Source organism: Oncorhynchus masou, chromosome 29, assembly GCF_036934945.1.
Source record: "Oncorhynchus masou masou isolate Uvic2021 chromosome 29, UVic_Omas_1.1, whole genome shotgun sequence".
In the NCBI taxonomy this organism is placed as follows: domain Eukaryota; kingdom Metazoa; phylum Chordata; class Actinopteri; order Salmoniformes; family Salmonidae; genus Oncorhynchus; species Oncorhynchus masou.
The window spans coordinates 89,768,848-89,794,410 of NC_088240.1; the positions used below are offsets into that span (position 1 = coordinate 89,768,848).

At 46.3% G+C, this 25,563-nt stretch overlaps 1 protein-coding gene across 3 annotated transcripts in view; it reads right to left on the reverse strand.

The window, feature by feature from the left end:
• Positions 1–10,279: 10,279 nt before the first annotated feature.
• Positions 10,280–25,563, reverse strand: part of LOC135520953 (solute carrier family 45 member 4-like) — a 38,372-nt gene continuing 23,088 nt past the window's right edge. For all 3 annotated transcript variants that reach the window (XM_064946830.1, XM_064946829.1, XM_064946831.1), the window contains 3 exons: positions 17,520–17,619; positions 12,492–12,703; positions 10,280–11,243 (listed from right to left, as the gene is read on the reverse strand). In XM_064946830.1, coding sequence (XP_064802902.1) covers positions 10,857–11,243; positions 12,492–12,703; positions 17,520–17,619 — 699 coding nt within the window. In that variant the 3' untranslated portion in view covers positions 10,280–10,856. The remainder of the gene's footprint in view (positions 11,244–12,491; positions 12,704–17,519; positions 17,620–25,563) is intronic.

Genomic DNA, 25,563 nt, shown 5'->3' on the forward strand with positions numbered 1-25,563 from the left:
AGGGTCAGCAGGTTAGTTATCAGGGTCAGAAGGTTAGTTGTTAACAGGGTCAGAAGGTTAGTTATCAGGGTCAGCAGGTTAGTTGTTATCAGGGTCAGCAGGTTAGTTGTTAACAGGGTCAGCAGGTTAGTTGTTAACAGGGTCAGCAGGTTAGTTATCAGGGTGAGCAGGTTAGTTATCAGGGTCAGAAGGTTAGTTAACGGGGTCAGAAGGTTAGTTATCAGGGTCAGCAGGTTAATTGTTAACAGGGTCAGCAGGTTAGTTGTTAACAGGGTCAGCAGGTTAGTTATCAGGGTCAGAAGGTTAGTTAACATGGGTCAGAAGGTTAGTTATCAGGGTCAGCAGGTTAATTGTTAACAGGGTCAGAAGGTTGGTTATCAGGGTCAACAGGTTAGTTGTAAACAGGGTCAGCAGGTTAGTTGTTATCAGGGTCAGCAGGTTAGTTATCGGGGTCAGAAGGTTAGTTAACGGGGTCAGCAGGTTAGTTGTTATCAGGGTCAACAGGTTAGTTGTTATCAGGGTCAGAAGGTTAGTTGTTATCAGGGTCAGCAGGTTAGTTGTTAACAGGGTCAACAGGTTAGTTGTTATCAGGGTCAGAAGGTTGGTTATCAGGGTCAACAGGTTAGTTGTTATCAGGGTCAGCAGGTTAGTTGTTATCAGGGTCAGCAGGTTAGTTGTTATCAGGGTCAGCAGGTTAGTTGTTAACAGGGTCAGCAGGTTAGTTGTTATCAGGGTCAGCAGGTTAGTTGTTAACAGGGTCAGCAGGTTAGTTGTTATCAGGGTCAGCAGGTTAGTTGTTAACAGGTTCAGCAGGTTAGTTGTTGTCAGGGTCAGCAGGTTAGTTGTTAACAGGGTCAGCAGGTTAGTTGTTATTAGGGTCAGCAGGTTAGTTGTTGTCAGGGTCAGCAGGTTAGTTGTTAACAGGATCAGCAGGTTAGTTGTTAACAGGGTCAGCAGGTTAGTTGTTATCAGGGTCAGAAGGTTGGTTAACAAGGTCAGCAGGTTAGTTGTTAACAGGGTCAGCAGGTTAGTTATCAGGGTCAGAAGGTTAGTTGTTAACAGGGTCAGCAGGTTAGTTATCAGGGTCAGAAGGTTGGTTAACAGGGTCAGCAGGTTAGTTGTTATCAGGGTCAGAAGGTTAGTTGTTAACGGGGTCAGAAAGTTAGTTATCAGAGTCAGAAGGTTAGTTGTTATCAGGGTCAACAGGTTAGTTGTTATCAGGGTCAGCAGGTTAGTTGTTATCAGGGTCAGCAGGTTAGTTGTTGTCAGAGTCAGCAGGTTGGTTATCAGGGTCAGAAGGTTAGTTGTTAACAGGGTCAGAAGGTTGGTTATCAGGGTCAGCAGGTTAGTTGTTATCAGGGTCAGCAGGTTAGTTGTTAACAGGGTCAGCAGGTTAGTTGTTAACAGGGTCAACAGGTTAGTTATCAGGGTCAGAAGGTTAGTTGTTAACAGGGTCAGCAGGTTAGTTGTTAACAGGGTCAGCAGGTTAGTTATCAGGGTCAGAAGGTTAGTTGTTAACAGGGTCAGAAGGTTGGTTATCAGGGCCAGAAGGTTAGTTGTTATCAGGGTCAGCAGGTTAGTTGTTGTCAGGGTCAGCAGGTTAGTTGTTAACAGGGTCAGAAGGTTGGTTATCAGGGTCAGCAGGTTAGTTGTTAACAGGGTCAGCAGGTTAGTTGTTAACAGGGTCAGCAGGTTAGTTGTTAACAGGGTCAGCAGGTTAGTTATGCTCCAGTTTCAACTGTTCTACCTTATTATTATTGGACCATGCTGGTCATTTATGAACATTTGAACATCTTGGCCATGTTCTGTTATAATCTCTACCCGGCACAGCCAGAAGAGGACTGGCCACCCCACATAGCCTGGTTCTTCTCTAGGTTTCTTCCTAGGTTTTGGCCTTTCTAGGGAGTTTTTCCTAACCACCGTGCACCTGCATTGCTTGCTGTTTGGGGTTTTAGGCTGGGTTTCTGTACAGCACTTTGAGATTTCAGCTGATGTACGAAGGGCTATATAAATACATTTAATTTGAGTTATCAGGGTCAGAAGGTTAGTTGTTATCAGGGTCAGCAGGTTAGTTGTTATCAGGGTCAGCAGGTTAGTTGTTATCAGGGTCAGCAGGTTAGTTGTTAACAGGGTCAGCAGGTTAGTTGTTATCAGGGTCAGCAGGTTAGTTGTTATCAGGGTCAGCAGGTTAGTTGTTATCAGGGTCAGCAGGTTAGTTGTTGTCAGGATCAGCAGGTTAGTTGTTATCAGGGTCAGCAGGTTAGTTGTTAACAGGGTCAGCAGGTTAGTTGTTATCAGGGTCAGCAGGTTAGTTGTTATCAGGGTCAGCAGGTTAGTTGTTATCAGGGTCAGAAGGTTAGTTATCAGGGTCAGAAGGTTAGTTGTTATCAGGGTCCAGCAGGTTAGTTGTTAGATGGGTCAGCAGTTTAGTTGTTGTCAGGGTCAGCAGGTTAGTTGTTAGATGGGTCAGCAGGTTAGTTGTTGTCAGGGTCAGCAGGTTAGTTGTTGTCAGGGTCAGCAGGTTAGTTGTTATCAGGGTCAGAAGGTTAGTTGTTAGATGGGTCAGCAGGTTAGTTGTTGTCAGGGTCAGCAGGTTAGTTGTTGTCAGGATCAGCAGGTTAGTTGTTATCAGGGTCAGAAGGTTAGTTGTTATCAGGGTCAGCAGGTTAGTTGTTAGATGGGTCAGCAGGTTAGTTGTTGTCAGGGTCAGCAGGTTAGTTGTTATCAGAGTCAGAAGGTTAGTTGTTATCAGGGTCAGCAGGTTAGTTGTTATCAGGGTCAGCAGGTTAGTTGTTGTCAGGGTCAGCAGGTTAGTTGTTATCAGGGTCAGCAGGTTAGTTGTTATCAGGGTCAGAAGGTTAGTTGTTAACAGGGTCAGCAGGTTAGTTGTTAACAGGGTCAGCAGGTTAGTTATCAGGGTCAGCAGGTTAGTTGTTGTCAGGATCAGCAGGTTAGTTGTTAGATGGGTCAGCAGGTTAGTTGTTATCAGGGTCAGCAGGTTAGTTGTTATCAGGGTCAGCAGGTTAGTTGTTAACAGGGTCAGCAGGTTAGTTGTTATCAGGGTCAGCAGGTTAGTTGTTATCAGGGTCATCAGGTTAGTTGTTAGATGGGTCAGCAGGTTAGTTGTTGTCAGGGTCAGCAGGTTAGTTGTTAGATGGGTCAGCAGGTTAGTTGTTGTCAGGGTCAGCAGGTTAGTTGTTGTCAGGGTCAGCAGGTTAGTTGTTATCAGGGTCAGAAGGTTAGTTGTTAGATGGGTCAGCAGGTTAGTTGTTGTCAGGGTCAGCAGGTTAGTTGTTGTCAGGATCAGCAGGTTAGTTGTTATCAGGGTCAGAAGGTTAGTTGTTATCAGGGTCAGCAGGTTAGTTGTTAGATGGGTCAGCAGGTTAGTTGTTGTCAGGGTCAGCAGGTTAGTTGTTGTCAGGGTCAGCAGGTTAGTTGTTATCAGGGTCAGCAGGTTAGTTGTTATCAGGGTCAGCAGGTTAGTTGTTATCAGGGTCAGAAGGTTAGTTGTTAACAGGGTCAGCAGGTTAGTTGTTAACAGGGTCAGCAGGTTAGTTATCAGGGTCAGCAGGTTAGTTGTTGTCAGGATCAGCAGGTTAGCTGTTAGATGGGTCAGCAGGTTAGTTGTTATATGGGTCAGCAGGTTAGTTGTTATCAGGGTCAGAAGGTTAGTTATCAGGGTCAGAAGGTTAGTTGTTATATGGGTCAGCAGGTTAGTTGTTAACAGGGTCAGCAGGTTAGTTGTTATCAGGGTCAGAAGGTTAGTTATCAGGGTCAGAAGGTTAGTTGTTATCAGGGTCAGCAGGTTAGTTGTTGTCAGGGTCAGCAGGTTAGTTGTTAACCGGGTCAGCAGGTTAGTTGTTAACAGGGTCAGCAGGTTAGTTGTTAACAGGGTCAGCAAGTTAGTTGTTATCAGGGTCAGCAGGTTAGTTATCATGGTCAGCAGGTTAGTTGTTATCAGGGTCAGCAGGTTAGTTGTTGTCAGGATCAGCAGGTTAGTTGTTATATGGGTCAGCAGGTTAGTTGTTAACAGGGTCAGCAGGTTAGTTGTTATCAGGGTCAGAAGGTTAGTTATCAGGGTCAGAAGGTTAGTTGTTATCAGGGTCAGCAGGTTAGTTGTTATCAGGGTCAGCAGGTTAGTTGTTGTCAGGGTCAGCAGGTTAGTTGTTAACAGGGTCAGCAGGTTAGTTGTTATCAGGGTCAGCAGGTTAGTTGTTGTCAGGATCAGCAGGTTAGTTGTTATATGGGTCAGCAGGTTAGTTGTTAACAGGGTCAGCAGGTTAGTTGTTATCAGGGTCAGCAGGTTAGTGGTTATCAGGGTCAGAAGGTTAGTTATCAGGGTCAGAAGGTTAGTTGTTATCAGGGTCAGAAGGTTAGTTGTTATCAGGGTCAGAAGGTTAGTTGTTATCAGGGTCAGCAGGTTAGTTGTTATCAGGGTATAGCTCAACAGCAAAGGGAATATAACATTTCCACTTTGACAAAAGCATTGCTCGTCTTTGAAACCAAAATGTTGAGATAATTTATATTATAAAGATTGAAACTTGAGTGTGAGCAATTTAATTTCTCATTTGCACACAATTCCCAGACTAAAACTATTCACAACCAGTTAGACATTTATATTTTCCCCATTACAACCAAACCTCTCAAATTACAGCAGTTGACAAGAAAAATGTACCAAAAAGTTCCTTTTCCCACTTTCTAGAGCCAGATGTTTCTGCTGGATGTGATGATGAATCCTCTTCACTTGAAAACACCTCCAAAACGCTTTGCAACAGGACACTTTTTGATTGGATAAATTCAGTGAGGTCCGTCCCCGTTTCCACCCCTTTACTTCCATTTGGTTCCTGATGAATACCACCCTCTACCTACCACCTCACGAAGGTGGAACAACTCCTAAAGCCAACACTCTGGGCCTGGGAAGACCTTCTCGGCACACAGCTCATTAGTTGGACATGCCTTGTTGGACTCTAGTCAAAGGTAACGCACTGCCGTTTGGGACTTCATCTCTATACACATTTCTCAACAGATGTATGAATGTTCTGCCAGATAGATAATGACACACACACTGTCCTCTCTTAAAGTTCTCAACATTTATAGTACAGCTTTTGCAGTTGTTAAATGTAAAAACACAAAGAGCAATATCCTTTCTTGTGCGTTACCCTGTGGAACAGATGGTTCAGAACAACAGAGGGCTACTTACTGTAGCACAGTACAGTGGAGGGTTTCTTCAATGCTGGATGGGCCCAAAGGCATCTTATGATCATAGACCATTTGTAATTACTAGTTGTAGTATGAAATCTAGTATTCTTCCATGCAGCATACTATAATCGAGGTTGACAACATGTTCCCTTGATATGTGTTAGGATGTAAGCATCATCACTTCAGCATTTGATTAAGGCTGATAACGTTTGTACAACTCTGTCATGTAAACAGTAGGCTATAGGCCACTCAACCCAGTAAATGGCAAATGTGAGCTACAAAAAGGAATATCCTGATTGGGTCTTTGGACTTTTGGTGTAACCTGGACATCATATCATCTGTGCTGTATAATAGCCCTGAGTGTTTTCATGATATACAGTGCCTTGCGAAAGTAGTCGGCCCCCTTGAACTTTGCGACCTTTTGCCACATTTCAGGCTTCAAACATAAATATATAAAACTGTATTTTTTTGTGAAGAATCAACAACAAGTGGGACACAATCATGAAGTGGAACGACATTTATTGGATATTTCAAACTTTTTTAACAAATCAAAAACTGAAAAATTGGGCGTGCAAAATTATTCAGCCCCCTTAAGTTAATACTTTGTAGCGCCACCTTTTGCTGCGATTACAGCTGTAAGTCGCTTGGGGTATGTCTATCAGTTTTGCACATCGAGAGACTGAACTTTTTTCCCATTCCTGAGGTTGGATGGAGAGCATTTGTGAACAGCAGTTTTCAGTTCTTTCCACAGATTCTCGATTGGATTCAGATCTGGACTTTGACTTGGCCATTCTAACACCTGGATATGTTTATTTTTGAACCATTCCATTGTAGATTTTGCTTTATGTTTTGGATCATTGTCTTGTTGGAAGACAAATCTCCGTCCCAGTCTCAGGTCTTTTGCAGACTCCATCAGGTTCTTCCAGAATGGTCATGTATTTGGCTCCATCCATCTTCCCATCAATTTTAACCATCTTCCCTGTCCCTGCTGAAGAAAAGCAGGCCCAAACCATGATGCTGCCACCACCATGTTTGACAGTGGGGATGGTGTGTTCAGGGTGATGAGCTGTGTTGCTTTTACGCCAAACATAACATTTTGCATTGTGCCAAAAAGTTCAATTTTGGTTTCATCTGACCAGAGCACCTTCTTCCACATGTTTGGTGTGTCTCCCAGGTGGCTTGTGGCAAACTTTAAACGACACTTTTTATGGATATCTTTAAGAAATGGCTTTCTTCTTGCCACTTCTATAAAGGCCAGATTTGTGCAATATACGACTGATTGTTGTCCTATGGACAGAGTCTCCCACCTCAGCTGTAGATCTCTGCAGTTCATCCAGAGTGATCATGGGCCTCTTGGCTGCATCTCTGATCAGTCTTCTCCTTGTATGAGCTGAAAGTTTAGAGGGACGGCCAGGTCTTGGTAGATTTGCAGTGGTCTGATACTCCTTCCATATCAATATTATCGCTTGCACAGTGCTCCTTGGGATGTTTAAAGCTTGGGAAATCTTTTTGTATCCAAATCCGGCTTTAAACTTCTTCACAACAGTATCTCGGACCTGCCTGGTGTGTTCCTTGTTCTTCATGATGCTCTCTGCGCTTTTAACGGACCTCTGAGACAATCACAGTGCAGGTGCATTTATACGGAGACTTGATTACACACAGGTGGATTGTATTTATCATCATTAGTCATTTAGGTCAACATTGGATCATTCAGAGATCCTCACTGAACTTCTGGAGAGAGTTTGCTGCACTGAAAGTAAAGGGGCTGAATAATTTTGCACGCCTATTTTTTCAGTTTTTGATTTGTTAAAAAAGTTTGAAAAATCCAATAAATGTCTTTCCACTTCATGATTGTGTCCCACTTGTTGTTGATTCTTCAAAAAAAAAATACAGTTTTATATATTTATGTTTGAAGCCTGAAATGTGGCAAAAGTTTGCAAAGTTCAAGGGGGCCGAATACTTTCGCAAGGCACTGTACATGTCAATAGACTGAAGAGAGTTAGTGGATCGTGTTTATAATAGGGAATGTAACTGACTGACCCTGAACTGGATTCTCTGTGGCATAGCGAGATCACAGTAAAAGAGACCGACTCCTATATTGTTCTGAACTGGATCCTCTGTGGCATAGTGAGATCACAGTAAAAGAGACCGACTCCTATATTGTTCTGAACTGGATCCTCTGCGGCATAGTGAGGTCACAGTAAAAGAGACCGACTCCTATATTGTTCTGAACTGGATCCTCTGTGGCATAGTGAGGTCACAGTAAAAGAGACCGACTCCTATATTGTTCTGAACTGGATCCTCTGTGTCATAGTGAGGTCACAGTAAAAGAGACCGACTCCTATATTGTTCTGAACTGGATCCTCTGTGGCATAGTGAGGTCACAGTAAAAGAGACCGACTCCTATATTGTTCTGAACTGGATCCTCTGTGGCATAGTGAGGTCACAGTAAAAGAGACCGACTCCTATAATGTTCTGAACTGGATCCTCTGTGGCATAGTGAGGTCACAGTAAAAGAGACCGACTCCTATATTGTCCTGAACTGGATCCTCTGTGGCATAGTGAGATCACAGTAAAAGAGACCGACTCCTATATTGTTCTGAACTGGATCCTCTGTGGTATAGTGAGGTCACAGTAAAAGAGACCGACTCCTATATTGTTCTGAACTGGATCCTCTGTGCCTGCAGCATCTTTTAAATTTTTATTTTACTAGGCAAGTCAGTTAAGAACAAATTCTTATTTTCAATGACAGCCTAGGAACAGTGGGTTAACTGCTTGTTCAGGGGCAGAACGACATATTAGTCAGCTCGAGGATTTCAACTTGCAAACTTTCGGTTACTAGTCCAACGCTCTAACCACTAGGCTACCCTGCCGCCCCTTAGTGAGGTCACAGTAACAGCGAATCCTATACTGTTCTAAACTGGATCTTTGATGGCTGCAGAATCTTTAGTGAGGTCACAGTAACAGAGCGACTCCTATATTGTTCTGAACTGGGATCCTCTGTGACTGCAGCATCTTTAGTGAGGTCACAGTAACAGAGCGACTCCTATATTGTTCTGAACTGGGATCCTCTGTGACTGCAGCATCTTTAGTGAGGTCACAGTAACAGAGCGACTCCTATATTGTTCTGAACCGGATCCTCTGTGGCTGCAGCATCTTTAGTGAGGTCACAGTAACATAGGGACTCCTATACTGTTCTAAACTGGATCCTCTGACTGCAGCATCTTTAGTGAGTCACAGTAACATAGGGACTCCTATACTGTTCTGAACTGGATCCTCTGTGGCTGCAGCATCTTTAGTGAGGTCACAGTAACATAGGGACTCCCATACTGTTCTAAACTGGATCCTCTGTGACTGCAGCTTCTTTAGTGAGGTCACAGTAACATAGGGACTCCTATATTGTTCTGAACTGGATCCTCTGTGACTGCAGCATCTTTAGTGAGGTCACAGTAACATAGGGACTCCCATACTGTTCTGAACTGGATCCTCTGTGGCTGCAGCATCTTTAGTGAAGTCACAGTAACATAGGGACTCCCATACTGTTCTAAACTGGATCCTCTGTGACTGCAGCTTCTTTAGTGAAGTCACAGTAACATAGGGACTCCCATACTGTTCTGAACTGGATCCTCTGTGGCTGCAGCATCTTTAGTGAGGTCACAGTAACATAGGGACTCCTATACTGTTCTGAACTGGATCCTCTGTGGCTGCAGCATCTTTAGTGAGGTCACAGTAACATAGGGACTCCCATACTGTTCTAAACTGGATCCTCTGGGGCTGCAGCATCTTTAGTGAGGTCACAGTAACATAGGGACTCCCATACTGTTCTGAACTGGATCCTCTGACTGCATCTTTAGTGAGGTCACAGTAACAGAGCGACTCCTATATTGTTCTGAACTGGGATCCTCTGTGACTGCAGCATCTTTAGTGAGGTCACAGTAACAGAGCGACTCCTATATTGTTCTGAACCGGATCCTCTGACTGCAGCATATTTAGTGAGTCACAGTAACATAGGGACTCCTATACTGTTCTGAACTGGATCCTCTGACTGCAGCATCTTTAGTGAGTCACAGTAACATAGGGACTCCTATACTGTTCTGAACTGGATCCTCTGTGGCTGCAGCATCTTTAGTGAGGTCACAGTAACATAGGGACTCCCATACTGTTCTAAACTGGATCCTCTGTGACTGCAGCTTCTTTAGTGAAGTCACAGTAATATAGGGACTCCCATACTGTTCTGAACTGGATCCTCTGTGGCTGCAGCATCTTTAGTGAGGTCACAGTAACATAGGGACTCCTATATTGTTCTGAACTGGATCCTCTGTGACTGCAGCATCTTTAGTGAGGTCACAGTAACATAGGGACTCCCATACTGTTCTGAACTGGATCCTCTGGGGCTGCAGCATCTTTAGTGAGGTCACAGTAACATAGGGACTCCCATACTGTTCTGAACTGGATCCTCTGTGGCTGCAGCATCTTTAGTGAAGTCACAGTAACATAGGGACTCCCATACTGTTCTAAACTGGATCCTCTGTGACTGCAGCTTCTTTAGTGAAGTCACAGTAACATAGGGACTCCCATACTGTTCTGAACTGGATCCTCTGTGGCTGCAGCATCTTTAGTGAGGTCACAGTAACATAGGGACTCCTATACTGTTCTGAACTGGATCCTCTGTGGCTGCAGCATCTTTAGTGAGGTCACAGTAACATAGGGACTCCCATACTGTTCTAAACTGGATCCTCTGGGGCTGCAGCATCTTTAGTGAGGTCACAGTAACATAGGGACTCCCATACTGTTCTAAACTGGATCCTCTGGGGCTGCAGCATCTTTAGTGAGTCACAGTAACATAGGGACTCCCATACTGTTCTAAACTGGATCCTCTGGGGCTGCAGCATCTTTAGTGAGGTCACAGTAACATAGGGACTCCCATACTGTTCTAAACTGGATCCTCTGGGGCTGCAGCATCTTTAGTGAGTCACAGTAACATAGGGACTCCTATATCATTCTGTCTGTGGGGAAACTAAGTTTGATCTAAAAACGTTAATCGGTCACTCAAACCATTTCATATAATCACAAAATAAAATCAATAAAAAATGTTTTCAATTTAGAAACGGAGTGAAAATATTCATGTGCAGTCTAAACAACCATCTACAGAAAAAGTCCAAGTTACGTTTAAGAAAAAGAGTCCAGCATTAGATCCCATGAGTAAAAAAAAAAAAGAGTCCAGCATTAGATCCTGTGTATGAGGTGGATACTCCTTCTGATATTGTGGATACTCCGTCTGATAAGGCCTGCAGGCCTTTCAAACTGTGAATGAGTCCCAAATGGCACCCTATTCCCTATTTAGTGCACTACATTTGACCAGAGCCTTATGGAACTAGGTAAAAAGTGCACTATAAAAGGGAGTAGGGTGCTATTTTGGACGTAATCAGTGAAACCACAAACATTTGAACCCCACGAGGAAAAGAAAAACAGCCATATGTCAAGAAATGTACAACGTGTTCATTGGAACAGTCCATCCCACTGGAACTCATGTGCCTAGTGAGTGTTAAGGTTTGGTCACTGTATGTGCAGATTAAAGAAAGGAGACAAAGAGAGGAAGCCACTTTATGACTATTGTGATGCCACCAGTATTTTGTCCTTGTCCCTCTTCTTCTTTGTTAAATAGTGGACTCGTAGTGTGCCGTGCTGCTGCTGCCCTTAGGCGACGTTTTGAGAAGGACGACTGGCTCCTGCATACTGCTACCACTGGGGCCTGGTTCTGGGGCCACCAGGGCCGGAGCCCCTTCCTCTCCATACCCCTCCTGGTCCTGCGTAGTGGTGGGAGTGGAGGAGTCTGGGTAGATGACCAGGAAGGTGGAGGTGAGGAAGCCCAGGAAGGAGCCTCCAGATGCCATCATTGGGATGACCCGCACACTGCCCACCGCGTCCACCACCGTGCTCAGTGCAGACGCCACCAGGATCTGGGCAATGTACACCTGGCACGACAGTATGGCACAGTCGATGCCGAAGCCTCGCCGCGACTTCCCCGGACTGTGGTGGATGTACTGCGGTAGAGACAAAGGGGGGAAGAAATGACCTGTTTTTACTCATGTCTCACATCAGTCCTAAGATTGGAACTAGGTAATAGTCTAACTCTATTATCATCACATTGGCCTAGAATGAGCAACATCATATCCATATCAAGTCGTTTTTATTAACAATATGACCCCTTTGAAAGTGTACCGACATCCTTGTTCTCGTGGTACTGGCAGCGTCTACTAACTAGGTCTGTTAAGATCTATAGTGAATTAAAGTAATCTACACTGAGTGTACAAAACATTAAGAACACCTGCTCTTTCCATGACATAGACTGACCAGGTGAATCCAGGTGAAAGCTATGATCCCTTGTTGATATTAAATCCACTTCAAACAGTGTAGATGGAGACATGTTGAAGACGAAGGCCATGCAGCCGAAACAGAGAGTTTAAACTTTGTTTTCATTGAACATGCCATACAAAATGGCATTTTAAATAATTATATGAAGAGTGCCTTGGTCCTCCTTCCTTTCTAAGGATTTTTAAGCCTTGAGACAATTGAGACATGGATTGTGTGTGTGCCATTCAGAGGGTCAATGGGCAAGACAAAAGATTTAAGTGCCTTTGAACAGGGTATGGTAGATGTTACCACGTGCACCGGTTTGTGTCAAAAACTGCAACACTGGTGGGTTTTACACGCTCAACAGTTTCCCCTGTGTATCAAGAATGGTCCACCACCCAAAGGACATCCAGCCAACTTGACAACTGTGTGAAGCATTGGAGTCAACATGGGCCAGCATCCCTGTGGAACTCTTTTAACACCTTGTAGAGTCCATGTCTCGATGAGTTGAGGCTGTTGAGGTGTTCCTAATGTTTGGAGTTCTCAGTGTATTGTCTCATTTAACACTACAAGACATGTGGGCATGTAGTTCTGTTACCATTTAATAGAAAGGACGTGAGACAGAATTCATGTACTGGCTCAGCTACACTACAGCTATCGGGCGTTCCGCATTGGCTTCACAAATTGAGGGAATGTATCAAGAACGGTCTACCACCCAAAGGACATCCAGCTAATTTTACAACTGTGGGAAACATGGGAGTCAACATGTGCCAGCATCCCTGTGGAACACTTGACACCCTGCAAAGTCCATGGCCCGACATATTGAGGCTGTTCTGAGGACAAGGGAGGAGGGGCTGTAACTCAACATTAGGAAGGTGTTCCTAATGTTTTGTGCACTCAGTGTATAGTGATCTATGGTGTTCCACAGTGATCCTCACCTGCTTGTTCTCGTGGTACTGGCCCAGCAGAGCATAGGGGCAGTAGGAGATACTCATGGAGATGATGCCCATGGTGCTGATCATCACCATGGCAACATAGACGTTAGGGAAGATCGCCATGACTGCAGTTCCCAGGGAGAAGCTCAGAGTACCCAGGATGTAGATCACCTTAATGCTCAGGTCGTAGTTGTCCAGGTACTTCTGGAGCACAGCTGTCAACAAATACAACATACGCAACATTATTGTGTTGGCACAAATTAGTTGCATTAAGTAGCATGTACTAAGTACTAACTATACTGGTTGTGAGTCAAGACCTCATTCTTTGGTATACGCGTTGCTGTCCATACCGTACGCGTTGCTGTCCATACCGTACACGTTGCTGTCCATACCGTACGCGTTGCTGTCCATACCGTACATGCTGCTGTCCATACCGTACGCGTTGCTGTCCATACCGTACGCGTTGCTGTCCATACCGTACACGTTGCTGTCCATACCGTACGCGTTGCTGTCCATACCGTACATGCTGCTGTCCATGCCGTGCACGTTGATGTTCACGTTGCTGTCCACACCGTACGCGTTGCTGTCCACACCGTACGCGTTGCTGTCCACACCGTACGCGTTGCTGTCCACACCGTACGCGTTGCTGTCCATACCGTACGCGTTGCTGTCCATACCGTACACGTTGCTGTCCATACCGTACACGTTGCTGTTCATACCGTACATGCTGCTGTTCATACCGTACACGTTGCTGTCCATACCGTGCACGTTGATGTTCACGTTGCTGTCCATACCGTGCACGTTGATGTTCACGTTGCTGTCCATGCCGTACGTGTTGCTGTCCATACCGTACGCGTTGCTGTCCATACCGTACGCGTTGCTGTCCATACTGTACGCGTTGCTGTCCACGTTGCTGTCCATAACGTACACGTTGCTGTCCATACCGTGCACGTTGCTGTCCATACCGTGCACGTTGCTGTCCATACCGTGCACGTTGATGTTCACGTTGTTGTTCATACCGTACACGTTGCTGTTCACGTTGCTGGACATACTGTACACGTTGCTGTTCATACCGTGCACGTTGCTGTTCATACCGTAGACGTTGCTGTCCATTTTGCTGTACACACCGTACACGTTGCTGTCCACAATGCTGTCCATTCCGTACACGTTGCTGTCCATACCGTACACGTTGCTGTCCATACCGTACACGTTGCTGTCCGGCTGTCCATACCGTACACCTTGCGGTCCACGTTGCTGTCCATACCGTACACCTTGCTGTCCATACTGTACACGTTGCTGTCTATACCGTACACGTTGCTGTCCATGCTGTGCACCTTGCTGTCCATACCGTACACGTTGCTGTCCATACTGTACATGTTGCTGTTCACGTTGCTTTCCATATTGTCCACGTTGCTGTCTGTACTGTCCACGTTGCTGTCCATACCGTAGACGTTGCTGTCCATACCGTAGACGTTGCTGTCCGGCTGTCCATACTGTCCACATTGCTGTCCGTACTGTCCACGTTGCTGTCCGTACTGTCCACAATACTGTCCATACCGTACACATTGCCGTCCGTTGCCGTCCATACCGTAGACGTTGCCGTCCATACCGTACACGTTGCTGTCCATACCGTACACGTTGCTGTTCACGTTGCTGTCCGGCTGTCCATACCGTCCACGTTGTCGTCCATACCGTACACCTTGCTGTCCATACCGTACATGTTGCTGTTTACGTTGCTTTCCATATTGTCCACGTTGCTGTCCGTACTGTCCACGTTGCCGTCCATACCGTACACCTTGCCGTCCATACCGTACATGTTGCTGTTCACCTTGCCGTCCGTACCGTTCACCTTGCCGTCCGTACCGTACACCTTGCCGTCCGTACCGTACACCTTGCCGTCCGTACCGTACACCTTGCCGTCCGTACATGTTGCTGTTCACCTTGCCGTCCGTACCGTACACCTTGCCGTCCGTACCGTACACCTTGCCGTCCGTACATGTTGCTGTTCACGTTGCTTTCCATATAGTCCACGTTGCCGTCCGTACCGTACACCTTGCCGTCCATACCGTACACCTTGCCGTCCATACCATACACCTTGCCGTCCATACCGTACACGTTGCTGTTAATTTTGCTGTCCATACTGTACAGGTTCCTGTCCATACTGTACAGGTTGCTGTCCATACTGTACAGGTTGCTGTCCACAATACTGTCCATACTGTACACGTCGCTGTCCATTTTTCTGTCCATACCGTACACGTTGCCGTCCATACCGTACACGTTGCCGTCCATACCGTACACGTTGCATGTTAATTTTGCTGTTCATCCTGTACACGTTGCTGTCCACACTGTACATGTTGCTGTCCACACTGTACATGTTGCTGTCCACATTGCTGTCCATACCGTACACCTTGCTGTCCATACTGTCCACGTTGCTGTCCATACTGTACAGGTTGCTGTCCATTTTGCTGTCCATACCGTGCACGTGGCTGTCCATACCGTGCACGTGGCTGTCCATACTGTGCACGTGGCTGTCCACGTTGCTGTCCATACTGTACAGGTTGCTGTCCATTTTGTTGTCCATACCGTACACAATTGCTGTCCATACCGTACACGTTGCTATCCACAATGTACATTTTGCTGTCCATACCGTCCACAATTGCTGTTCATACCGTCCACGTTGCTGTCCATACTGTACACGTTGCTGTCCATGTTGCTGTCCATACCGTCTACGTTGCTGTCCATACCTACCACGTTGCTGTCCATGTTGCTGTCCATACCGTCCACAATTGCTGTTCATACCGTCCATGTTGCTGTCCATACCGTACAGGATGCTGTCCATGTTGCTGTCCATACCTACCACGTTGCTGTCCATGTTGCTGTCCATACCGTACAGGATGCTGTCCATTTTGCTGTCCATACCGTACAGGATGCTGTCCATGTTGCTGTCCATACCGTACAGGATGCTGTCCATGTTGCTGTCCATACCGTACAGGATGCTGTCCATTTAGCTGTCCATACCGTACAGGATGCTGTCCATTTTGCTGTCCATACCGTACAGGATGCTGTCCATGTTGCTGTCCATACCGTACAGGATGCTGTCCATGTTGCTGTCCATACCGTACAGGATGCTGTCCATGTTGCTGTCCATACCGTACAGGATGCTGTCCATGTTGCTGTCCATACCGTACAGGATGCTGTCCATGTTGCTGTCCATACTGTACAGGTTGCTGTCCATTTTGCTGTCCATACCGTGCACGTGGCTGTCCATACCGTGCACGTGGCTGTCCATACTGTGCACGTGGCTGTCCACGTTGCTGTCCATACTGTACAGGTTGCTGTCCATTTTGTTGTCCATACCGTACACAATTGCTGTCCATACCGTACACGTTGCTATCCACAATGTACATTTTGCTGTCCATACCGTCCACAATTGCTGTTCATACCGTCCACGTTGCTGTCCATACTGTACACGTTGCTGTCCATGTTGCTGTCCATACCGTCTACGTTGCTGTCCATACCTACCACGTTGCTGTCCATGTTGCTGTCCATACCGTCCACAATTGCTGTTCATACCGTCCATGTTGCTGTCCATACCGTACAGGATGCTGTCCATGTTGCTGTCCATACCTACCACGTTGCTGTCCATGTTGCTGTCCATACCGTACAGGATGCTGTCCATTTTGCTGTCCATACCGTACAGGATGCTGTCCATGTTGCTGTCCATACCGTACAGGATGCTGTCCATTTAGCTGTCCATACCGTACAGGATGCTGTCCATTTTGCTGTCCATACCGTACAGGATGCTGTCCATGTTGCTGTCCATACCTACCACGTTGCTGTCCATGTTGCTGTCCATACCGTACAGGATGCTGTCCATGTTGCTGTCCATACCTACCACGTTGCTGTCCATGTTGCTGTCCATACCGTACAGGATGCTGTCCATTTTGCTGTCCATACCGTACAGGATGCTGTCCATGTTGCTGTCCATACCGTACAGGATGCTGTCCATGTTGCTGTCCATACCGTACAGGATGCTGTCCATTTTGCTGTCCATACCGTACAGGATGCTGTCCATGTTGCTGTCCATACCTACCACGTTGCTGTCCATGTTGCTGTCCATACCGTACAGGATGCTGTCCATGTTGCTGTCCATACCGTACAGGATGCTGTCCATGTTGCTGTCCATACCGTACAGGATGCTGTCCATTTTGCTGTCCATACCGTACAGGATGCTGTCCATTTTGCTGTCCATACCGTACAGGATGCTGTCCATTTTGCTGTCCATACCGTACAGGATGCTGTCCATGTTGCTGTCCATACCGTACAGGATGCTGTCCATGTTGCTGTCCATACCGTACAGGATGCTGTCCATGTTGCTGTCCATACCGTACAGGATGCTGTCCATGTTGCTGTCCATACCGTACAGGATGCTGTCCATGTTGCTGTCCATACCGTACAGGATGCTGTCCATGTTGCTGTCCATACCGTACAGGATGCTGTCCATGTTGCTGTCCATACCGTACAGGATGCTGTCCATGTTGCTGTCCATACCGTACAGGATGCTGTCCATGTTGCTGTCCATACCGTACAGGATGCTGTCCATGTTGCTGTCCATACCGTACAGGATGCTGTCCATGTTGCTGTCCATACCGTACAGGATGCTGTCCATGTTGCTGTCCATACCGTACAGGTTGCTGTCCATGTTGCTGTCCATACCGTACAGGATGCTGTCCATGTTGCTGTCCATACCGTACACAATTGCCGTCCACGTTGCCGTCCACGTTGCCATCCACACTGTCCACGTTGCCGTCCACACTGTCCACGTTGCCGTCCACGTTGCCGTCCACGTTGCCGTCCACGTTGCCGTCCACGTTGCCGTCCACGTTGCCGTCCACACTGTCCACGTTGCCGTCCACACTGTCCACGTTGCCGTCCACACTGTCCACGTTGCCGTCCACACTGTCCACGTTGCTTTCCACACTGTCCACGTTGCTTTCCACACTGTGTATTTCTCTAAGGAGTAGGACCTACCTGAGCAGACTGCAGCGGTAGCAGCATAGACAACCAGTCCCCAGCAGCCCATCTGAACCCCTTTATGGTAGTTATGCAGGCCAGTGGAGTTAGCAGGAGCCTAGACAGAGAAAATAGAACATATAGAAGTCAATAAACTCCGAAATCAATTTGCACCACAAAATTGTGCATATTATCAGATTAAACATTTTGTCCCATTAAAAACATTACATCGGCATTTAAAATAACTTGAGCCCTTGTCAGTAGACCTAGTGACTGAGTGTTCCCTGTCCTGTAGAGGAGAAACAGAGACCTAGTGATTCTGAGGGTTCCCTGTCCTGTAGAGGAGAAACAGAGACCTAGTGATTCTGAGGGTATTCTGTCCTGTAGAGGAGAAACAGAGACCTAGTGATTCTGAGGGTATTCTGTCCTGTAGAGGAGTAACAGAGACCTAGTGATTCTGAGGGTATTCTGTCCTGTAGAGGAGAAACAGAGACCTAGTGATTCTGAGGGTATTCTGTCCTGTAGAGGAGTAACAGAGACCTAGTGATTCTGAGGGTTCCCTGTCCTGTAGAGGAGAAACAGAGACCTAGTGATTCTGAGGGTATTCTGTCCTGTAGAGGAGAAACAGAGACCTAGTGATTCTGAGGGTATTCTGTCCTGTAGAGGAGAAACAGAGACCTAGTGATTCTGAGGGTATTCTGTCCTGTAGAGGAGACACAGAGACCTAGTGATTCTGAGGGTATTCTGTCCTGTAGAGGAGAAACAGAGACCTAGTGATTCTGAGGGTATTCTGTCCTGTAGAGGAGTAACAGAGACCTAGTGATTCTGAGGGTTCCCTGTCCTGTAGAGGAGATACAGAGACATAGTGATTCTGAGGGTATTCTGTCCTGTAGAGGAGAAACAGAGACCTAGTGATTCTGAGGGTATTCTGTCCTGTAGAGGAGTAACAGAGACCTAGTGATTCTGAGGGTTCCCTGTCCTGTAGAGGAGATACAGAGACATAGTGATTCTGAGGGTATTCTGTCCTGTAGAGGAGAAACAGAGACCTAGTGATTCTGAGGGTATTCTGTCCTGTAGAGGAGTAACAGAGACCTAGTGATTCTGAGGGTTCCCTGTCCTGTAGAGGAGTAACAGAGACCTAGTGATTCTGAGGGTATTCTGTCCTGTAGAGGAGTAACAGAGACCTAGTGATTCTGAGGGTATTCTGTCCTGTAGAGGAGAAACAGAGACCTAGTGATTCTGAGGGTATTCTGTCCTGTAGAGGAGAAACAGAGACCTAGTGATTCTGAGGGTATTCTGTCCTGTAGAGGAGAAACAGAGACCTAGTGATTCTGAGGGTATTCTGTCCTGTAGAGGAGAAACAGAGACCTAGTGATTCTGAGGGTATTCTGTCCTGTAGAGGAGAAACAGAGACCTAGTGATTCTGAGGGTATTCTGTCCTGTAGAGGAGAAACAGAGACCTAGTGATTCTGAGGGTATTCTGTCCTGTAGAGGAGTAACAGAGACCTAGTGATTCTGAGGGTATTCTGTCCTGTAGAGGAGAAACAGAGACCTAGTGATTCTGAGGGTATTCTGTCCTGTAGAGGAGTAACAGAGACCTAGTGATTCTGAGGGTATTCTGTCCTGTAGAGGAGTAACAGAGACCTAGTGATTCTGAGGGTATTCTGTCCTGTAGAGGAGAAACAGAGACCTAGTGATTCTGAGGGTATTCTGTCCTGTAGAGGAGAAACAGAGACCTAGTGATTCTGAGGGTATTCTGTCCTGTAGAGGAGACACAGAGACCTAGTGATTCTGAGGGTTCCCTGTCCTGTAGAGGAGAAACAGAGACCTAGTGATTCTGAGGGTATTCTGTCCTGTAGAGGAGAAACAGAGACCTAGTGAATCTGAGGGTATTCTGTCCTGTAGAGGAGAAACAGAGACCTAGTGATTCTGAGGGTATTCTGTCCTGTAGAGGAGAAACAGAGACCTAGTGATTCTGAGGGTATTCTGTCCTGTAGAGGAGTAACAGAGACCTAGTGATTCTGAGGGTATTCTGTCCCGTAGAGGAGAAACAGAGACCTAGTGATTCGGAGGGTATTCTGTCCCGTAGAGGAGTAACAGAGACCTAGTGATTCTGAGGGTATTCTGTCCCGTAGAGGAGTAACAGAGACCTAGTGATTCTGAGGGTATTCTGTCCTGTAGAGGAGACACAGAGACCTAGTGATTCTGAGGGTATTCTGTCCTGTAGAGGAGAAACAGAGACATAGTGATTCTGAGGGTATTCTGTCCTGTAGAGGAGAAACAGAGACCTAGTGATTCTGAGGGTATTCTGTCCTGTAGAGGAGACACAGAGACCTAGTGATTCTGAGGGTATTCTGTCCTGTAGAGGAGTAACAGAGACCTAGTGATTCTGAGGGTATTCTGTCCTGTAGAGGAGAAACAGAGACCTAGTGATTCTGAGTGTTCCCTGTCCTGTAGAGGAGTAACAGAGACCTAGTGATTCTGAGGGTATTCTGTCCTGTAGAGGAGAAACAGAGACCTAGTGATTCTGAGGGTATTCTGTCCTGTAGAGGAGTAACAGAGACCTAGTGATTCTGAGGGTATTCTGTCCCGTAGAGGAGAAACAGAGACCTAGTGATTCGGAGGGTATTCTGTCCTGTAGAGGAGAAACAGAGACCTAGTGATTCTGAGGGTATTCTGTCCTGTAGAGGAGAAACAGAGACCTAGTGATTCTGAGGGTATTCTGTCCTGTAGAGGAGTAACAGAGACCTAGTGATTCTGAGGGTATTCTGTCCTGTAGAGGAGAAACAGAGACCTAGTGATTCTGAGGGTATTCTGTCCTGTAGAGGAGAAACAGAGACCTAGTGATTCTGAGGGTATTCTGTCCTGTAGAGGAGAAACAGAGACCTAGTGATTCTGAGGGTTCCCTGTCCTGTAGAGGAGAAACAGAGACATAGTGATTCTGAGGGTATTCTGTCCTGTAGAGGAGTAACAGAGACCTAGTGATTCTGAGGGTATTCTGTCCTGTAGAGGAGACACAGAGACCTAGTGATTCTGAGGGTATTCTGTCCTGTAGAGGAGTAACAGAGACCTAGTGATTCTGAGGGTATTCTGTCCTGTAGAGGAGATACAGAGACCTAGTGATTCTGAGGGTATTCTGTCCTGTAGAGGAGACACAGAGACATAGTGATTCTGAGGGTATTCTGTCCTGTAGAGGAGAAACAGAGACCTAGTGATTCTGAGGGTATTCTGTCCTGTAGAGGAGAAACAGAGACCTAGTGATTCTGAGGGTTCCCTGTCCTGTAGAGGAGAAACAGAGACCTAGTGATTCTGAGGGTTCCCTGTCCTGTAGAGGAGAAACAGAGACCTAGTGATTCTGAGGGTTCCCTGTCCTGTAGAGGAGTAACAGAGACCTAGTGATTCTGAGGGTATTCTGTCCTGTAGAGGAGAAACAGAGACCTAGTGATTCTGAGTGTTCCCTGTCCTGTAGAGGAGTAACAGAGACCTAGTGATTCTGAGGGTATTCTGTCCTGTAGAGGAGAAACAGAGACCTAGTGATTCTGAGGGTATTCTGTCCTGTAGAGGAGTAACAGAGACCTAGTGATTCTGAGGGTATTCTGTCCCGTAGAGGAGAAACAGAGACCTAGTGATTCGGAGGGTATTCTGTCCTGTAGAGGAGAAACAGAGACCTAGTGATTCTGAGGGTATTCTGTCCTGTAGAGGAGTAACAGAGACCTAGTGATTCTGAGGGTATTCTGTCCTGTAGAGGAGAAACAGAGACCTAGTGATTCTGAGGGTATTCTGTCCTGTAGAGGAGAAACAGAGACCTAGTGATTCTGAGGGTATTCTGTCCTGTAGAGGAGTAACAGAGACCTAGTGATTCTGAGGGTATTCTGTCCTGTAGAGGAGAAACAGAGACCTAGTGATTCTGAGGGTTCCCTGTCCTGTAGAGGAGAAACAGAGACATAGTGATTCTGAGGGTATTCTGTCCTGTAGAGGAGTAACAGAGACCTAGTGATTCTGAGGGTATTCTGTCCTGTAGAGGAGACACAGAGACCTAGTGATTCTGAGGGTATTCTGTCCTGTAGAGGAGTAACAGAGACCTAGTGATTCTGAGGGTATTCTGTCCTGTAGAGGAGATACAGAGACCTAGTGATTCTGAGGGTATTCTGTCCTGTAGAGGAGACACAGAGACATAGTGATTCTGAGGGTATTCTGTCCTGTAGAGGAGAAACAGAGACCTAGTGATTCTGAGGGTATTCTGTCCTGTAGAGGAGAAACAGAGACCTAGTGATTCTGAGGGTTCCCTGTCCTGTAGAGGAGAAACAGAGACCTAGTGATTCTGAGGGTTCCCTGTCCTGTAGAGGAGAAACAGAGACCTAGTGATTCTGAGGGTTCCCTGTCCTGTAGAGGAGTAACAGAGACCTAGTGATTCTGAGGGTATTCTGTCCTGTAGAGGAGAAACAGAGACCTAGTGATTCTGAGGGTTCCCTGTCCTGTAGAGGAGTAACAGAGACCTAGTGATTCTGAGGGTATTCTGTCCTGTAGAGGAGTAACAGAGACCTAGTGATTCTGAGGGTATTCTGTCCTGTAGAGGAGAAACAGAGACCTAGTGATTCTGAGGGTATTCTGTCCTGTAGAGGAGAAACAGAGACCTAGTGATTCTGAGGGTATTCTGTCCTGTAGAGGAGAAACAGAGACCTAGTGATTCTGAGGGTTCCCTGTCCTGTAGAGGAGTAACAGAGACCTAGTGATTCTGAGGGTATTCTGTCCTGTAGAGGAGTGACAGAGACCTAGTGATTCTGAGGGTATTCTGTCCTGTAGAGGAGTAACAGAGACCTAGTGATTCTGAGGGTATTCTGTCCTGTAGAGGAGTAACAGAGACCTAGTGATTCTGAGGGTATTCTGTCCTGTAGAGGAGAAACAGAGACCTAGTGATTCTGAGGGTTCCCTGTCCTGTAGAGGAGAAACAGAGACCTAGTGATTCTGAGGGTATTCTGTCCTGTAGAGGAGAAACAGAGACCTAGTGATTCTGAGGGTATTCTGTCCTGTAGAGGAGTAACAGAGACCTAGTGATTCTGAGGGTATTCTGTCCTGTAGAGGAGACACAGAGACCTAGTGATTCTGAGGGTATTCTGTCCTGTAGAGGAGAAACAGAGACCTAGTGATTCTGAGGGTATTCTGGTCCTGTAGAGGAGAAACAGAGACCTAGTGATTCTGAGGGTTCCCTGTCCTGTAGAGGAGAAACAGAGACCTAGTGATTCTGAGGGTATTCTGTCCTGTAGAGGAGAAACAGAGACCTAGTGATTCTGAGGGTATTCTGTCCTGTAGAGGAGTAACAGAGACCTAGTGATTCTGAGGGTATTCTGTCCTGTAGAGGAGACACAGAGACCTAGTGATTCTGAGGGTATTCTGTCCTGTAGAGGAGTAACAGAGACCTAGTGATTCTGAGGGTATTCTGTCCTGTAGAGGAGAAACAGAGACCTAGTGATTCTGAGGGTATTCTGTCCTGTAGAGGAGTAACAGAGACCTAGTGATTCTGAGGGTATTCTGTCCTGTAGAGGAGAAACAGAGACCTAGTGATTCTGAGGGTATTCTGGTCCTGTAGAGGAGAAACAGAGACCTAGTGATTCTGAGGGTTCCCTGTCCTGTAGAGGAGTAACAGAGACCTAGTGATTCTGAGGGTATTCTGTCCTGTAGAGGAGTAACAGAGACCTAGTGATTCTGAGGGTATTCTGTCCTGTAGAGGAGAAACAGAGACCTAGTGATTCTGAGGGTATTCTGTCCTGTAGAGGAGTAACAGAGACCTAGTGATTCTGAGGGTATTCTGTCCTGTAGAGGAGTAACAGAGACCTAGTGATTCTGAGGGTATTCTGTCCTGTAGAGGAGTAACAGAGACCTAGTGATTCTGAGGGTATTCTGTCCTGTAGAGGAGTGACAGAGACCTAGTGATTCTGAGGGTATTCTGTCCTGTAGAGGAGTAACAGAGACCTAGTGATTCTGAGGGTATTCTGTCCTGTAGAGGAGTAACAGAGACCTAGTGATTCTGAGGGTATTCTGTCCTGTAGAGGAGAAACAGAGACCTAGTGATTCTGAGGGTTCCCTGTCCTGTAGAGGAGAAACAGAGACCTAGTGATTCTGAGGGTATTCTGTCCTGTAGAGGAGTAACAGAGACCTAGTGATTCTGAGGGTTCCCTGTCCTGTAGAGGAGAAACAGAGACCTAGTGATTCTGAGGGTATTCTGTCCTGTAGAGGAGAAACAGAGACCTAGTGATTCTGAGGGTATTCTGTCCTGTAGAGGAGTAACAGAGACCTAGTGATTCTGAGGGTATTCTGTCCTGTAGAGGAGACACAGAGACCTAGTGATTCTGAGGGTATTCTGTCCTGTAGAGGAGTAACAGAGACCTAGTGATTCTGAGGGTATTCTGTCCTGTAGAGGAGAAACAGAGACCTAGTGATTCTGAGGGTATTCTGTCCTGTAGAGGAGAAACAGAGACCTAGTGATTCTGAGGGTTCCCTGTCCTGTAGAGGAGAAACAGAGACCTAGTGATTCTGAGGGTATTCTGTCCTGTAGAGGAGACACAGAGACCTAGTGATTCTGAGGGTTCCCTGTCCTGTAGAGGAGAAACAGAGACCTAGTGATTCTGAGGGTATTCTGTCCTGTAGAGGAGAAACAGAGACCTAGTGATTCTGAGGGTATTCTGTCCTGTAGAGGAGAAACAGAGACCTAGTGATTCTGAGGGTATTCTGGTCCTGTAGAGGAGAAACAGAGACCTAGTGATTCTGAGGGTATTCTGTCCTGTAGAGGAGAAACAGAGACCTAGTGATTCTGAGGGTATTCTGTCCTGTAGAGGAGAAACAGAGACCTAGTGATTCTGAGGGTATTCTGGTCCTGTAGAGGAGAAACAGAGACCTAGTGATTCTGAGGGTATTCTGTCCCTGTAGAGGAGAAACAGAGACCTAGTGATTCTGAGGGTATTCTGTCCTGTAGAGGAGAAACAGAGACCTAGTGATTCTGAGGGTATTCTGTCCTGTAGAGGAGTAACAGAGACCTAGTGATTCTGAGGGTATTCTGTCCTGTAGAGGAGTAACAGAGACCTAGTGATTCTGAGGGTATTCTGTCCTGTAGAGGAGAAACAGAGACCTAGTGATTCTGAGGGTATTCTGTCCTGTAGAGGAGTAACAGAGACCTAGTGATTCTGAGGGTATTCTGTCCTGTAGAGGAGAAACAGAGACCTAGTGATTCTGAGGGTATTCTGTCCTGTAGAGGAGAAACAGAGACCTAGTGATTCTGAGGGTATTCTGTCCTGTAGAGGAGAAACAGAGACCTAGTGATTCTGAGGGTTCCCTGTCCTGTAGAGGAGTAACAGAGACCTAGTGATTCTGAGGGTATTCTGTCCTGTAGAGGAGAAACAGAGACCTAGTGATTCTGAGGGTTCCCTGTCCTGTAGAGGAGTAACAGAGACCTAGTGATTCTGAGGGTATTCTGTCCTGTAGAGGAGAAACAGAGACCTAGTGATTCTGAGGGTATTCTGTCCTGTAGAGGAGAAACAGAGACCTAGTGATTCTGAGGGTATTCTGTCCTGTAGAGGAGAAACAGAGACCTAGTGATTCTGAGGGTATTCTGTCCTGTAGAGGAGAAACAGAGACAGTGATTCTGAGGGTATTCTGTCCTGTAGAGGAGAAACAGAGACCTAGTGATTCTGAGGGTATTCTGTCCTGTAGAGGAGTAACAGAGACCTAGTGATTCTGAGGGTATTCTGTCCTGTAGAGGAGAAACAGAGACCTAGTGATTCTGAGGGTCTTCTGTCCTGTAGAGGAGAAACAGAGACCTAGTGATTCTGAGGGTATTCTGTCCTGTAGAGGAGTAACAGAGACCTAGTGATTCTGAGGGTATTCTGTCCTGTAGAGGAGAAACAGAGAAGAGGATAGAAGAGTAGAAAGAGAAGGAAGGAAAACAGGAACAATAGATTATTGAGGAAAGACAAATAAAACAAGAGTCCTCATTCTCTCACTGAAATAAACGACAAACTATAATGAACTACAATATACAATGAATTACAATGGAGGACTGGACAGGTTC